Source organism: Lycorma delicatula, chromosome 5 (genome assembly GCF_047948215.1).
Source record: "Lycorma delicatula isolate Av1 chromosome 5, ASM4794821v1, whole genome shotgun sequence".
Lineage (NCBI taxonomy): Eukaryota > Metazoa > Arthropoda > Insecta > Hemiptera > Fulgoridae > Lycorma > Lycorma delicatula.
In genome coordinates, this window is record NC_134459.1 from 46,198,660 (window position 1) to 46,213,671 (window position 15,012).

Here is a 15,012-nt window from a genome sequence, read left to right on the forward strand (position 1 = left end):
GCTTAAACAGAGAACTTTTATATCGTTATTATTTGAGTAGAAAGATTTTGAGTCGTTGACTAAATCACGATATGTAAGAAAAATCTGTAAATTGTCAGAATCGAAAAGAGAAATTTATAAAAAAATTTAAATTTTGTTTGGTGTTCTTCCTTTACGAATTAGGTACAAATCCAGTCCCAGCTACAACCTATCGCTTTCATGGTATTACCATTCTTGGTCTACAAACAAGTAAATATTTTTTTAAAGTAGTAGCGAGATATACTAAGGATTCGTTCCATGCGTTGCATCACCGTTCACAATACTTAAACAAATTTTCTATAGCCGTTTCTTTCCTGCAAACCTTTTCTCAAATATCCTACTCTTCTGGCACGGTCTCTTAAACTGCATTCTTTTATGGCTATTAAAAAATTCTTTTCTGGAACTTTTTGCAGTGATTTTGCTTTTAATATTTGGTATTAGAAATATTTGGTGATTGTAAGAATTTATGAGGCAATATTATAATTTATCGATAGTGGTAACTGGTCTTTTAACCTGAACATACAAAAACTGACAGGTTGTGGTGTCGACGTTGATTTTTTAAAAAACTTTTAAAAAAATTAGTTTTCAGTAATTTATAACAAATCATTATGAAATGCTGCACGCCTCAACAAATTCTACAAATCATAAAAATTTATTATCTAAATATGAAATCGATTACAGTTACGTATCGTACACTTCGCGATAATTATGGTGTACATAATCATCCAAACAAACGCATTTGTTAAAAAAAAATCGAAGGAAATTTTCTCTTGAAACACCAATTCACAAAAGAAATGTAAGGAGTCAAGAGGATATAGCTGCTGTAAGTGGAAATGTTCGTAATAGTCGAAATTTATGGGTTTCTCATAGATTCACAAGAACTGGGTTTTACTTCAACAACGACAACAGACGAATTTCACATCAAGATCTACACCCATACAAGATTCAACCAACTCAAGAATTAAAGCCACGGGTCCATTATTTGCATAGACGGTTTGCTGATTGGAGCATCTTGAAGTGAATCCAGATTTTCATTAAAAAAAAATCATCTTTCCAGATGAGGCTCACTTTTGGCTTGATGGCTTTGTAAATTAGCAAAATTTCCGTATTTGGGATGATAACAATCCACAAATGATTGAACAGCGACCATTACATCTGAAAAAAAATCACTTTTTGGTTTGGATTATAGGGTGGTAACATCATTCGGCCATTTTTTTTCGAAATTGAGTAAGGAGATGCTATACAGTAAATGATGAATGCTATCGAGCCATGATTGGAGATTCTCTGTTTCCAAATTTGATAAATTTTGGTTTGAATGAAATGTGGTTTCAACAGGATGGTGAAAAATTCGATACAGCTGCTGAAAAATTCAGTTACGGCGTCAAAAGTTTGATTAGTTTACTATATTCTAATATCAAATCACAACCAAGTCGTGTGATTGGACATATTTTGTCATACATTTTTCTTTCGGGTTATGTTAAGTTACATGTCTATACCAACCCATCAAATCACTAACGATTGATAAATTGAAAGCAATTATTCGACGCGTTATTACTGGAATTCAAGCTGATTTAAGCAAAAGATCACGCAAAATTTTGTTGTTAGACTTGGTTAAGTCAAGTAAAGGCGTGGAAGTCATATGAACGATGTTTTTCGAACATATTATAATGCTATAAGCTTTAAAACAAAGAAAAACTATTTGGTTAATATTACACATATTTTTTGTTTTATTGTAATTTTACTTTTTGCGCTGAAAATGAATGACCCTTTATATCTAAAATACATATAAATTTTAGTGTAATTAATTCTAGTCTCAAGTGAATACACAAAAAAATTATTATATCTATTAATTGTAGTTTCTACAGCTATTTATTTGCTCAAGAGCTATTTATTTCGCGTGCATTTGCACGCGAAATTTACGCACATACATGTTTACTGATAGGTAATCTTATAAAATATATTTCCCTGTTTTTTTTTTTTTGTTTTTTGTTTAATATAAAGCAGAATGACAGTTATGTACAAGTTATTTCTATAAATTAACCTACTCACTCATAAAAAAATGTAATCTTCCTTATATAAAGTTTGATTCTTTATGATAAGTTGTTTAACAATTTCTTCTATTCATAAAGTGGATTTTCATACAACATAACTTAAAAAAATTTAGTAAAACAACTTAGTAGTACAAAAAAACTTAAAAGAAAACTAAGTTAGTAATAAAATTACAGACTAAGATAAAAGAGCCAATTAATAGTGACAAATAATAATACTGGCAAATATGAAAATAATAATTACCATTATTAAAATAAGCAAAATTAATTAGAAATACTTACAATAAACTGAGACTATGTAAATCCTTAAAAGTATCTTTACGAATACAGGAAATTTCATTCGCATTGAGAAGCCTAAAAAACATACAAACAAGAATAATTAATTTTTATTAATAATAAATTATGATTCAATAAAAAAATCGCTGCAAGAAAAAAGGTATTAAAAATACTCTTTTATTTTTTTTTTATTTTAATGAAATTAATAATTATTATAATAATGAGTTTTATTATTAAGCTAATTTTTTCATATTTAAAAAAAAAATTGTATTTACTAATTTAGTTGAATTTTTTTCAATTTTATATATATAAACAGCATATAATATGAAGTTTGTTCAAATAAAACGAGAATTTGTTTCCTTTTTTGCCATAATACGAGTCTTGACGCCTTAGGTGTTACACAAACCATTACACGTAAAGTAGGAATTGAATAAACTTATATTTATTTTTTTCAGACTAACTAGTTATTTAAAATTTATTTTATAAATTTATTCTTTTCTAAATAAAGCATTATGAAACTGGAAGTAGCTTTCAACCAACTTAATATAACTAGCAGAGGATAAACTTTTTAGAGTCTAAAATATTTCCTTGCAGATAGCTTAAAGCACTATTTATTTTAAGGTATGTTTAATAATTATTTATGTTAATTAAAAATAAAAAAAAGCATAATGTTTTACCTTTCTATAGCATATGTGTATTTGTATGTTAAACACAACTCTTATGTTATATGTTAACATAATTACGAGTATATTATTAGAATAATTATAGTATATTAACTTCGTCCATCGTGGCTTCGCCCGCAATATTTTTTTTCATAGCAAACTTATTTATTTCACACACACAAGTGCTAGCAACCCGTCTCGGCTTCGTCCGCGCTAAATGGTTCAAGGCGAGTGAAGCGAACCCTTCCCGTTTAGCCCAAGGGCTCTGCCCCTTGACCCCTCTGTGTTCATTAAATTCATGCTTGCGGGAATAATATTGATAGATAAAAATTAAAGATTGTTCAGTTTATAAAAAGAAATATCAGTGTATTATAATTTCTTCAGAGCAACAGTTTAGTTAGCACAGGACCCGAAACTTTGAATATCTGAAGAATGCGGGTTTGAAAATTAGTCTGCCTCTATCTTAAACATATTACTTATAGCTGGTTCCCCGTCCTTCGTACGGGTAAAAATGTATTTTTCCCGGTTCTTAACGTTACCCGGCAAATACCAGTAGAAGGTGGCAATAATTTGTTTCTCTTTTTTTTATTTTTTTTTATTTCATGTCTTTTAGTCATGTAAATGGAGACGGTTGTAGTCAACCGCGTCCCACTTACAATAACAGAAGCAGTGGTTGTGTTGGTTGAAATGACACGCCGTACATCGTCGCAACCCTTAAAAAAATCGAAATTAAAAAAAGCCGATAATGGTTTTAGGTATTATTCTGAAGCGTATTTTCAAGCCCAAATCGAATGAATATCTCATTTATTATAGTCGAAAACGGGGAAAATTTTCAATCAAAATATTTTTACTTTCTTCACCGTTTTCAAGTTCGAATTCAGAAAATTCTAAAAATTACTTTTTAAATATTCACATGACGATTATACAAACGAAAAATCAAGTTGATATCTTCATTTATTACCGAGAAATTAAAAAAGAATAAAAAATAATTTTTACTCCCGTTTAATCTTTTAAACTCGAGATTTAAAAAAAATCTTTCTTATTGTGCACTTACACCGTAATAAGAACAAGTATTCAAATTTTCATCAAGTTATCTTCAGTAGTTTTTGCTGGGGGTTGATGAATCAGTCAGTCCGGATAAGTTGCTTTATAGGTACAGAAAGATGTACGTATGTGTGTACATATTAAGAAGAAGTCCAAAATCCAATTTTTTGGATTTTGGGCTATTTTGGACATTTTTTGTCCAGACGATTGCAATCAAAAGGGAAGATGCAGAACTAGATGTTACACCAGTCCTAAATCCAAAACTTCAATATCTTACGACTAATCGTTTTTAAGTTATGCGAGATTCAGACGTACGTACAGACATTATGCCGAAACTAGTCAAAATGGATTCAAAGATGGTCAAAATGGATATTTCCGTTGAAATATGAAAACCGAAATTTTTCGCGATCACAATACTTCCTTTAGTTCGTACAAGGAAGTAAAAATATTTTAAGAAAAATTGATCCATTAATGCATAATTGGGACACTATAACAACACAGTATTGAAGCCACAAAGCCTTTACCGGTCAGAAAGATAAAAAATTGAGAATCACTTTTAAAAACTGAAAGGAAAATTTTTAGAACCATTCATGGCCTAAGAAAAAATAAAGATGGATATATAATGAAATCAAATAAAGAAATTCGCAAAATTAAAGGAAAAAAAGAAAAAACTTTTGAAAGATTTAAATCCGAAAAAAGACTAAATTTTTTGGTACATATGATTCGAATAAAATTTGGATAGATTGAGCAAAAAAAATTTGATAAATTTTGGAAATATAAAATTCCACTTCCATAATAAAACAAGTAAAGGAAGATCTAAATAGAGCAAATATAGAAATAATAGAATATTAAGATAGAAAAAAATCTAGAAAATAAAATCAGCAGAATTATTGTAAATGCAAAAAGAAAAGAGCTGAAATGTGCTGAAAAAAAGAACCAAAAACTCAACATAGTGAAAAAATGAAAGAATTCAGGAGGAAAAAAAGGGAAAATAGACATAAGGAATTGAAATGATCTTTGCGTGGTTCTCTGCAGGCCTGTTTAGGGGGGAAGAAATAAGTAAGTTTTTATTGGTATTAATAATTTTTAACTTTATCATAGGCGGAAAGATTACAATTGAATATATCTGTACAAATATCGGGAAAGTTCAACATCTTAGCCAGTTTTCTTAATATTAATTGCAATGAAATCCTTAAGAAAATTACATTTAAAAAAAAAATAAATTATTTTACTTCCAATAACAATATTTTCACTTAAATATATTGTTATTTCCATAAAAATAATAACTAAAACAAATATTAATAAATCATATTCTTTTAAAACTTTATAAGGCGTTAAAAATAACCATTATAATATTTTAATTTTTATATCCCCTTAAACTAAATTATCGTGTTGAAATTTCTAACTTATTTAGAATTACGATTATTACAAAACATGAAATGTACTGAAATAACATGCAGTGGTCATAGGAATAATAATATAATGCAGAATTATTCGCGAAGAAATATATACGTAATATATGCGGTAGTAAACAGTAATATACGAACTGCCGTTGTTTTGTTATACCTTGGTTTTATTTCTAGTTGTGTTTTATCCTGTCGCATAGTTTATTTTGTCTTGAATTTTATAGCACATAGTTACCGATCTTCGTTATTACACGTAATATTTAATGTTCGGTAGATTATAAGGAGTATATATATATAAAATCTTATTTTATGGTAATAAATTAAAAACATAGTCTGCTACATAAATAAGGGGCCTACATCTACTCAATAGTAATGAGTAATAATAAATAACCAACATTAATTCATAGAAAAAAAATTAATATCTAATTAAAATTTATATTATCAGCTCATTATGGTGTACCTCTAATTCTTCATTATTTTTTTAAACCAAAGTCGGTTTATTTTTAAATTCAGAGAATGAATAATAAAAGAAAAATTAACCTAGACACGTAAATCTTCTTGCTTTGAATCTGCTAGAAACAGTGATGACATTAGAGGATTGAAAAAGGTTCATGTGCTGGACTTTAGTGATGGTCGTTTAAGATTTTCATGTGTACCAAAAGGTACTTTTTGTACTTTCTGCATTTACCTGTTTCTGTTATATTTTTTTGTTTTCATTGTTGCTACCTATTTTCTGTTTTTATTTTAATACTATTACTGTTTGTTGCATTCTTGCTTTGCATTTACCTATATTCGCTTATTTTGACAGTCTTTTAATTACATTTGTGTTTAATTTTTCATTCATTCGTTTATTTACCTCTGTTCATATATAAAAGGTCTTCAATTTGATAAAAATATCTGTGCGAATTAAATTTATTGGAGACATGTGGTCTGACACACCGGGTTGGTCTAGTGGTGAACTCGTAATCACAAATCAGCTGATTTTGAAGTCGAGAGTTCTAAGGTTCAAATCGTAGTAAAAGCCCAAAGAACACCAGTAGCTGTCCTAGTAAAGGACGCCAAAGAACACCGATATCCACGATACCGGTGTTCTTTGGTGGTTGGGTTTGAACTAACTATACATTTCAGGAATGGTCAACCTGAGACTGTACAAGACTACACTTCATTTGCATTCATATATACCATCCTCATTCATCCTCTGAAATATTACTTTACGGTGGTTCCGGAGGCTAAAAAGAAAAAGAAAGAAAGGACACATATGGTCTATAGACTGGTTAAATTCTGAAATCCAGTAATGATTATGTTTATGATATAAAGAATATTTACTCGATCTTAATTCTTACTATGTTTATTAACTCGGCCGTTTATTACTATAATCATTGACTGTTTTCTTGGAGGCGGTCAACAATGAATGACTCTCTCTCATGCAATATTTTAACATATTTACTTATGGTTTCGTCAAAATTTTAAAAAATCTTGGTTGTACAAAAAACCATATAACGTACACGTTGCACTATAAAATAGTAAAAAGACTTATATTTTTTAATTTACATATAGTATATAATCTCACTATTATATGCATAGTCAACGCCTTTTTCGTTTGTTCCCGATAACCGTGAAAACAACTGCACCAATAATTGCGAAATTTTAACTGCAGCTTTTTTATGAACTCCAGAATGATTACCACAGTCCAAACTTCACCAATTTCACAACTATATAAATCATAGATAAAAAATCTACAAATAAATAACTGAGAACTTGTTTTAATAAATTTACATCATTGTCTAACCTGACAGCGACCATCGAGAACTCATGCTCATGTGAGTAAAATAACAATCTGCAGCTTTTTATATGCTGAACTAATAAGTTCCATCAAGGTAAATCATAGATATAACTGGCATAAATTCGACTTTCAACTTGGTATTAATATTTTGATAATCCTGACCCCCGTAGAGGAAGACATCCACCTTGTAACGATCCGAGTCACCTTCCGTTCCTAATCCTGATGAGCTTTACCGGAGGTCGTCTTTTAGACCCTCTAAACTTGATAGCACAACACAGCATCAGTTTTGCCTTTATCAGAATGCCACCGGTGCAAATGTTCGACAGAAGTTTTCACAGTGTATTTACACAAATTATTATCGCTTTGGTATGGTCTTTTCCAACCACTACCTCCTACCATAACTTACAACCTTCTATTATCAAATTAACCGATTCGCGGAAGCGCGATCCCCGCATCTTCCTCTAACACCGAAGGTTTCATGCAAACCCTTTCCTATATATAACTTAAATTATACTATGTACTCAGATCATTACCTGACTGAGTCTTTAAACACCAAAAATATACTATTCTCATACCAACAAAATAAGTGTTGATCGCAACAATGAAAATTTTGTCCTACAATTCAATTTACCGAACTCCTCTTGATTTACCTAAAAATGAAGAAACAGATTCACAAGTTTAATAATCCTCTAATGAAAACATCTCACTATGCTCTGGTCTTAATGTCTACGTAGGAAGGTAACAGACAGGAAGAACTTCTAAGCATACTAGAATTTATAATCCTGTACAACGTGAATGAATCTAACGCCATAACGTTCTCAAACATTCAAAAAATAAAGTATACGCTCAGCTCAAAAACGAATTCAACATTCGAGAAGTTTATAATTGGTGATTGTATTATAGAAAATGAGAATGTTTACATAACTATCAATTAAAAGATAAGTACAGTCAGTGATTTGATTTTTAAAGTTTATCCCGATATTTCAGATTTATTGAGTAAGTTGTGTCTATGGTTGTGTAAAAGAGCAATAATTTCGCCAAGGACTACAAAGGTTAAGAAATAAATAACATTAGTCTTAAAATATTTGACGGTAATTTCCGTGAATATCTAATAATATAGTTTTAAGCACCGATGATGCAGATCATTACCCGCAAGAATTGCTAATCCATCCGGATTTCCACTTCATATACTGAGATTAAAAGTTAGTTCTCCAATTATGTTGTTACGTAATAACCTTCATTCTTGCGATCTATGTAATGGTACCAGAATCTATAATTCTTACTGGAACAGAAACAGGAAAAATGCATTTATTCCTCGAATACCTATGATTTCTATAGATCTACCATTCAAATTAAAATGTCTACAGTTTCCCGTCAGAATTTCTTGCGCTGCAAGGGCAAACTTTCAATCACATTGAGTAGACACGTTCAGAGTATGTTTCCTATGGCGAGTTAAATGTAGAATTTTCCAAAACTGGTAATCCTAACGACCAAATTATCTTGATAACAACGGATGAAAAAACATGAAATATAATTTATCCAGAAGTTTTATAGCTCTGTTACTTTATGATGTTTTATGAAATTTTACTTTAATGAAAGTTGTTGTACATCCAAATTATTTTATTTTATCTGATAAATTGTAAATAACGATAAATGAGAGCAATAACACTAAACACTATTTCCAATTTTTGAAGTTTTATAACCAAATAGTGTGGGCAAAACCGCGATAGGGATGTAGTATTTTAATATTCCCAAATCTATGCAAAATAACACAACAGATTTTAAAGATTCAAAATAAAAATAGGTAAATAATTAAAACGGTATTTAGTAATTAATAATCTAATTCGTAACATATTAATTCTAATAAATCAGAGTAAAGATATAATAAGTTATAATGTTCTATAACTATTAAATTTAGTTATAGAAAAGATAATTGATTGAAACTAATGAATGGGCAGAAAGTAGCAGAAACTTTCTCTAAATTTTAATATACATAAAATGAAATCCTCCACCTAACGATATATAGTGAAACTTTTTTTGTTTTTTTCCAGTAACTTTCAAGAAAATTTCTTGAATCAGATAATTTCAAGATTATATAAATATTTTTCTGATATGTAAATAAATATTTAATTCAGATATGTACTTAATTATATTTTATATAGATGTCAGGAAACAGTAGGTGTGCTACTCTACGGGAAACAAAAACAGCATCATTAATAATACGTTGTAAACCATCATTAATATAAAAGCACAAAATTAAAAAGTAATAAAAATTAATTTGTTGTTGGTTCACATTAATATGAAATAATAGAGCTGGAAATAAATGAATGTAACAAGTAAATAAATTGAAAACAAATCTTATCAATACAGAAATATAATAATAAGACTTTTAAAAACATTAACTGAAAAAATATTTGAGAACGTAAAATACTTTAAACAAATCCAAAAAATGCAACTAAACATAATTGATATTATTTAATGGTATGAATGATGATATGTCACTAGAATTATGAATTGTAATGAAAAATGTTAAAAGCCAAGATTCGATTCCCAATTGATATTATTCTCCTGGTAGAAACTATAAATTAGTGAGGAGAAATTCTTAATGACATGAATTTATTGCTAGGAAACAATAAAAATCTGGAAAAATGAAAGAAAAACAAAATTAATAGAATGTGACAGAAATTTGGATAAAAAACGAATACAATTTTAGGTAAGGAAACAGAATAACAAAAATGAAACAATTTCATTATTTTTCTTACTTATAATTATTATTCTCAATGTTTTGTAAAAAAAGCCTACATTGAATTACAGTTATTCTACGCTCCTTATTTTTTATAAGAAATGAACCTTATAGCTTGCAAAAAATGCCAAGCTTGACCGGGATTCAAACTCAGAACCTTCGGAATGAAAGGTAAATACACTGAGATACCGGATTGAAATTACATATTTAAGGAATAAAATTAGAAAGGCTGGATGAAATAAGGCAAAGATAAAATGTATATCAGAACAAGCAAGGAAAGTTTTTATGGCAGTATCTGCTAGTATCTAACATAGATTTAAAAATTATTAAAAAATAGGATCAAGGAGTGGGGCACTTTATAATAACGGAACAAAGGTGAAGAGAAAGAACAGAGGGCTTTGAAATGTGCTACGGAGGGATACAAAGATCAGATAGGTAGATTAAATATAAATGGATATTTTATATGATAGGTAGTCTAAAAAGTAGTAAGTCTTTTGCGCACGAGATAGCGTTAGCGTCTCAAATCTCAGGGTGTAGGAGTTACAGTGGGTCAGGCCAAATGTCATTTCACAGCTGACAGTTGAAATCAAGAGATATCCAAAAGTGCTTGAATTGTACTAAGACGTAAGGTATTGCGCATTGAAGATGAGTGAACTTTCTGCAAAATTGCCCAATATTTTACAATTTTATTTCGATAAAGGCGGCCCAAATGCTGTGCAGGCCTGTGAAGAAATTTGTGCTGTTTATGGGCAAGATACTTTAGCAAAAGCAACAGCCAAAAGATTGTTTAGTAGCTTTCGTTCTGAAAATTCTAATGTCCTTACAGTTTGTGAGTAAATTGTTCGCTCCTCACAGTTGGCGACCAATCACAGAAAAAAATGAATGACATTCTGGCAAAAGTCGAGGAAGACCGACATGTAAGCAGTCATTACATCACCAATGACCTAAACATCCATCTACCAAACAGTAATTAACCATTTGGAGTATGCTGGATACAAAAAGAACTCGACATTTTAGTGCCACATTAACTGACTCAGAAAAATTTACTCGATCGAATTTCTATCTGCCAATCTCTATTGAAACGTAACGAAATCGAGCCATTTCTGAAGCGGTTAATCGCGAGTGATGAAAACTTTCGACGACAATGTGCGAAAAAGATCGGGCTCGAAGTGAGATCAAGTTCCACAATCTATGGCAAAGCCCAAACTGACACCCAGTAAGATTATAATGTGCATTTGGTAGGATTGGAAGGGCATCGTACATCACCAGCTGCTGCCGCCAGGCAGAACGATAGACTCAGACCTGTAGTGTGGACAATTAGCGCGATTGCACCTAGTAATTCAAAAGAAACGGCCTAAAAGGTAAAGAGAAAGGGTGTTTTTCCACGCTAACAACGCAAGACCGCATACATCTTTAATGAATAGTCAAAAATTGAGAAAACTTGACTGGGAGGTATTAATACATTCACCATAATAATCCGGCCGTGGGATCGTCAGACTATCATTTTTTTTTTTGGTCTCCGCAGAATTCCCTGAATGGCATTAAGTTAGCTTCAAAAGAGGCAAGTGAAAACCACGTTTCACAATTTTTTGACCAGAAAATACTAAGTTCAATAGCGAAGGGAAAATGGTGTTACTAGAAAAGTGGCAGAAGGTCATCGAAAAAAATGGTGTATGCGGTTTCATAATGTTATTTTCCAATAATTATAAATATAATCTCAGTTTTTGCCTCCAAAGGTTCAGTACTTTTTAGACAACCTAATATTACGTAGTAATAGAATCTTGTAGAGGGAGAACCATACTTCGGGTCATTTATTAAGATATTCAGTTTTAATTAATTTATTAAATAACTATATTTTAGTAATGTAAAGAGTATAGAATGGAGTAGGTTAATAAAAGTAGTGGAAGAGAATGGATGAAATTTATAAAACACATTTCTTGAACACATCGAATGTAGAAGTCATGCTTAGATTAAAATAATAGCACAGAACAGAATGGAATGGAGAATAGCATCAAACCAGTCAATTGATAATTAAAAAAATATATAATTATAGTTCTTTTACACTAGGTTATACTTTTATACATGTTTTACCCTGTCTTAACCTTTCTTATGACTGTTTTACAAGAGGCGCTAGTCAACAAGTATACTTTATCTGAGAATAGTAACGTTTACAAAAACATTCATTGAAAAAAGAGTGAAGATGTTTTTTGTAATGCTGAATATCACTTGCATTTCGAGGAGCTTAGCATGTTCATGCAACTGCACATTTAGGTCAGTGAAAGAGACTAAGATATTTAGTTCCTACATTCGTTTATAAACCTGGCACTGGGAGATAATTGTTTGTAAGCGAGTCAGGAGTGGCTCGTACTAGGTTGCTTCTAAGTGACTTGTGTTTCGGGTCAGGTTGTCTAACAATCATAAAGTGTTAAATCATACCTAACGGAAATGAATATTACGCATAAATAAATAATAAAAAATTATTTCACCAATTAACTATTTTATTGAAATTAATATTTTTGAAAGTGTTGTTAAGATAATATAATAATTATCTTATCTAATTATCTTTTCTGCTATGATTAAATGCAAATGACCCTACCGTTTCCATTTAAGAGTTTTGAGTTTCCTTTGCATCGTTAAACGTTAATACTTTATAAAATTCAGAACAATTCTGATAACTGTGATATTTATTGTAGTCCTACAAATCATTAAATTACATTTTATTAATTAAAATTACTTGAATTAATTAAAAGTTAAATAAACATAAAATATCAGTACAGATCTTAGAAATTTTAATAAAAAATAGCGCTTTTTGAATTAGTATTAAAAACGTTTACTTTTTGAAATAATCAGTAAATTGAAGTAACTACTTTTATAAGTAGTTGAAATATTAACTTATCCTCTAAACATTAACTTATCCTTAGTTCACAATCGACATTTTTTTTTGTCTTCAGTCATTTGACTGGTTTGATGCAGCTCTCCAAGATTCCCTATCTAGTGCTAGTCGTTTCATTTCAGTATACCCTCTACATCCTAAATCCCTAACAATTTGTCTTACATATTCGAAACGTGGCCTGCCTACACAATTTTTCCCTTCTACCTGTCCTTTCAATATTAAAGCGACTATTCCATGATGCCTTAGTATGTGGCCTATAAGTCTGTCTCTTCTTTTAACTATATTTTTCCAAATGCTTCTTTCTTCATCTATTTGCCGCAATACCTCTTCATTTGTCACTTTATCCACCCATCTGATTTTTAACATTATCCTATAGCACCACATTTCAAAAGCTTCTAATCTTTTCTTCTCAGATACTCCGATCGTCCAAGTTTCACTTCCATATAAAGCAACACTCCAAACATACACTTTCAAAAATCTTTTCCTGACATTTAAATTAATTTTTGATGTAAACAAATTATATTTCTTACTGAAGGCTGGTTTAGCTTGTGCTATTCGGCATTTTATATAGCTCCTGCTTCGTCCATCTTTAGTAATTCTACTTCCCAAATAACAAAATTCTTCTACCTCCATAATGTTTTCTCCTTCTATTTTCACATTCAGTGGTCCATCTTTGTTATTTCTACTACATTTCATTACTTTTGTTTTGTTCTTGTTTATTTTCATGCGATAGTTCTTGCGTAGGACTTCATCTATGCCGTTCATTGTTTCTTCTAAATCCTTTTTACTTTCGGCTAGAATTACTATATCATCAGCAAATCGTAGCATCTTTATCTTTTCACCTTGTACTGTTACTCCGAATCGACATAAAAAAGTTAAATGTAAAAAGTACACTTTTCTGAACGGTTTCGTTTCTGATATTATTACAAATTACAAACACTAGGTTATACTTTTATACATGTTTTACCCTGTCTTAACCTTTCTTATGACTGTTTTACAAGAGGCGCTAGTCAACAAGTATACTTTATCTGAGAATAGTAACGTTTACAAAAACATTCATTGAAAAAAGAGTGAAGATGTTTTTTGTAATGCTGAATATCACTTGCATTTCGAGGAGCTTAGCATGTTCATGCAACTGCACATTTAGGTCAGTGAAAGAGACTAAGATATTTAGTTCCTACATTCGTTTATAAACCTGGCACTGGGAGATAATTGTTTGTAAGCGAGTCAGGAGTGGCTCGTACTAGGTTGCTTCTAAGTGACTTGTGTTTCGGGTCAGGTTGTCTAACAATCATAAAGTGTTAAATCATACCTAACGGAAATGAATATTACGCATAAATAAATAATAAAAAATTATTTCACCAATTAACTATTTTATTGAAATTAATATTTTTGAAAGTGTTGTTAAGATAATATAATAATTATCTTATCTAATTATCTTTTCTGCTATGATTAAATGCAAATGACCCTACCGTTTCCATTTAAGAGTTTTGAGTTTCCTTTGCATCGTTAAACGTTAATACTTTATAAAATTCAGAACAATTCTGATAACTGTGATATTTATTGTAGTCCTACAAATCATTAAATTACATTTTATTAATTAAAATTACTTGAATTAATTAAAAGTTAAATAAACATAAAATATCAGTACAGATCTTAGAAATTTTAATAAAAAATAGCGCTTTTTGAATTAGTATTAAAAACGTTTACTTTTTGAAATAATCAGTAAATTGAAGTAACTACTTTTATAAGTAGTTGAAATATTAACTTATCCTCTAAACATTAACTTATCCTTAGTTCACAATCGACATTTTTTTTTGTCTTCAGTCATTTGACTGGTTTGATGCAGCTCTCCAAGATTCCCTATCTAGTGCTAGTCGTTTCATTTCAGTATACCCTCTACATCCTAAATCCCTAACAATTTGTCTTACATATTCGAAACGTGGCCTGCCTACACAATTTTTCCCTTCTACCTGTCCTTTCAATATTAAAGCGACTATTCCATGATGCCTTAGTATGTGGCCTATAAGTCTGTCTCTTCTTTTAACTATATTTTTCCAAATGCTTCTTTCTTCATCTATTTGCCGCAATACCTCTTCATTTGTCACTTTATCCACCCATCTGATTTTTAACATTATC

General features: G+C 30.2%; 1 protein-coding gene across 2 annotated transcripts in view; it reads right to left on the bottom strand.

The window, feature by feature from the left end:
• sli (slit guidance ligand) overlaps positions 1 to 15,012 on the bottom strand; it is a 725,932-nt gene that overhangs the window by 83,126 nt on the left and 627,794 nt on the right. For both annotated transcript variants that reach the window (XM_075365250.1, XM_075365249.1), the window contains exon 11: positions 2,349 to 2,420. In XM_075365250.1, coding sequence (XP_075221365.1) covers positions 2,349 to 2,420 — 72 coding nt within the window. The remainder of the gene's footprint in view (positions 1 to 2,348; positions 2,421 to 15,012) is intronic.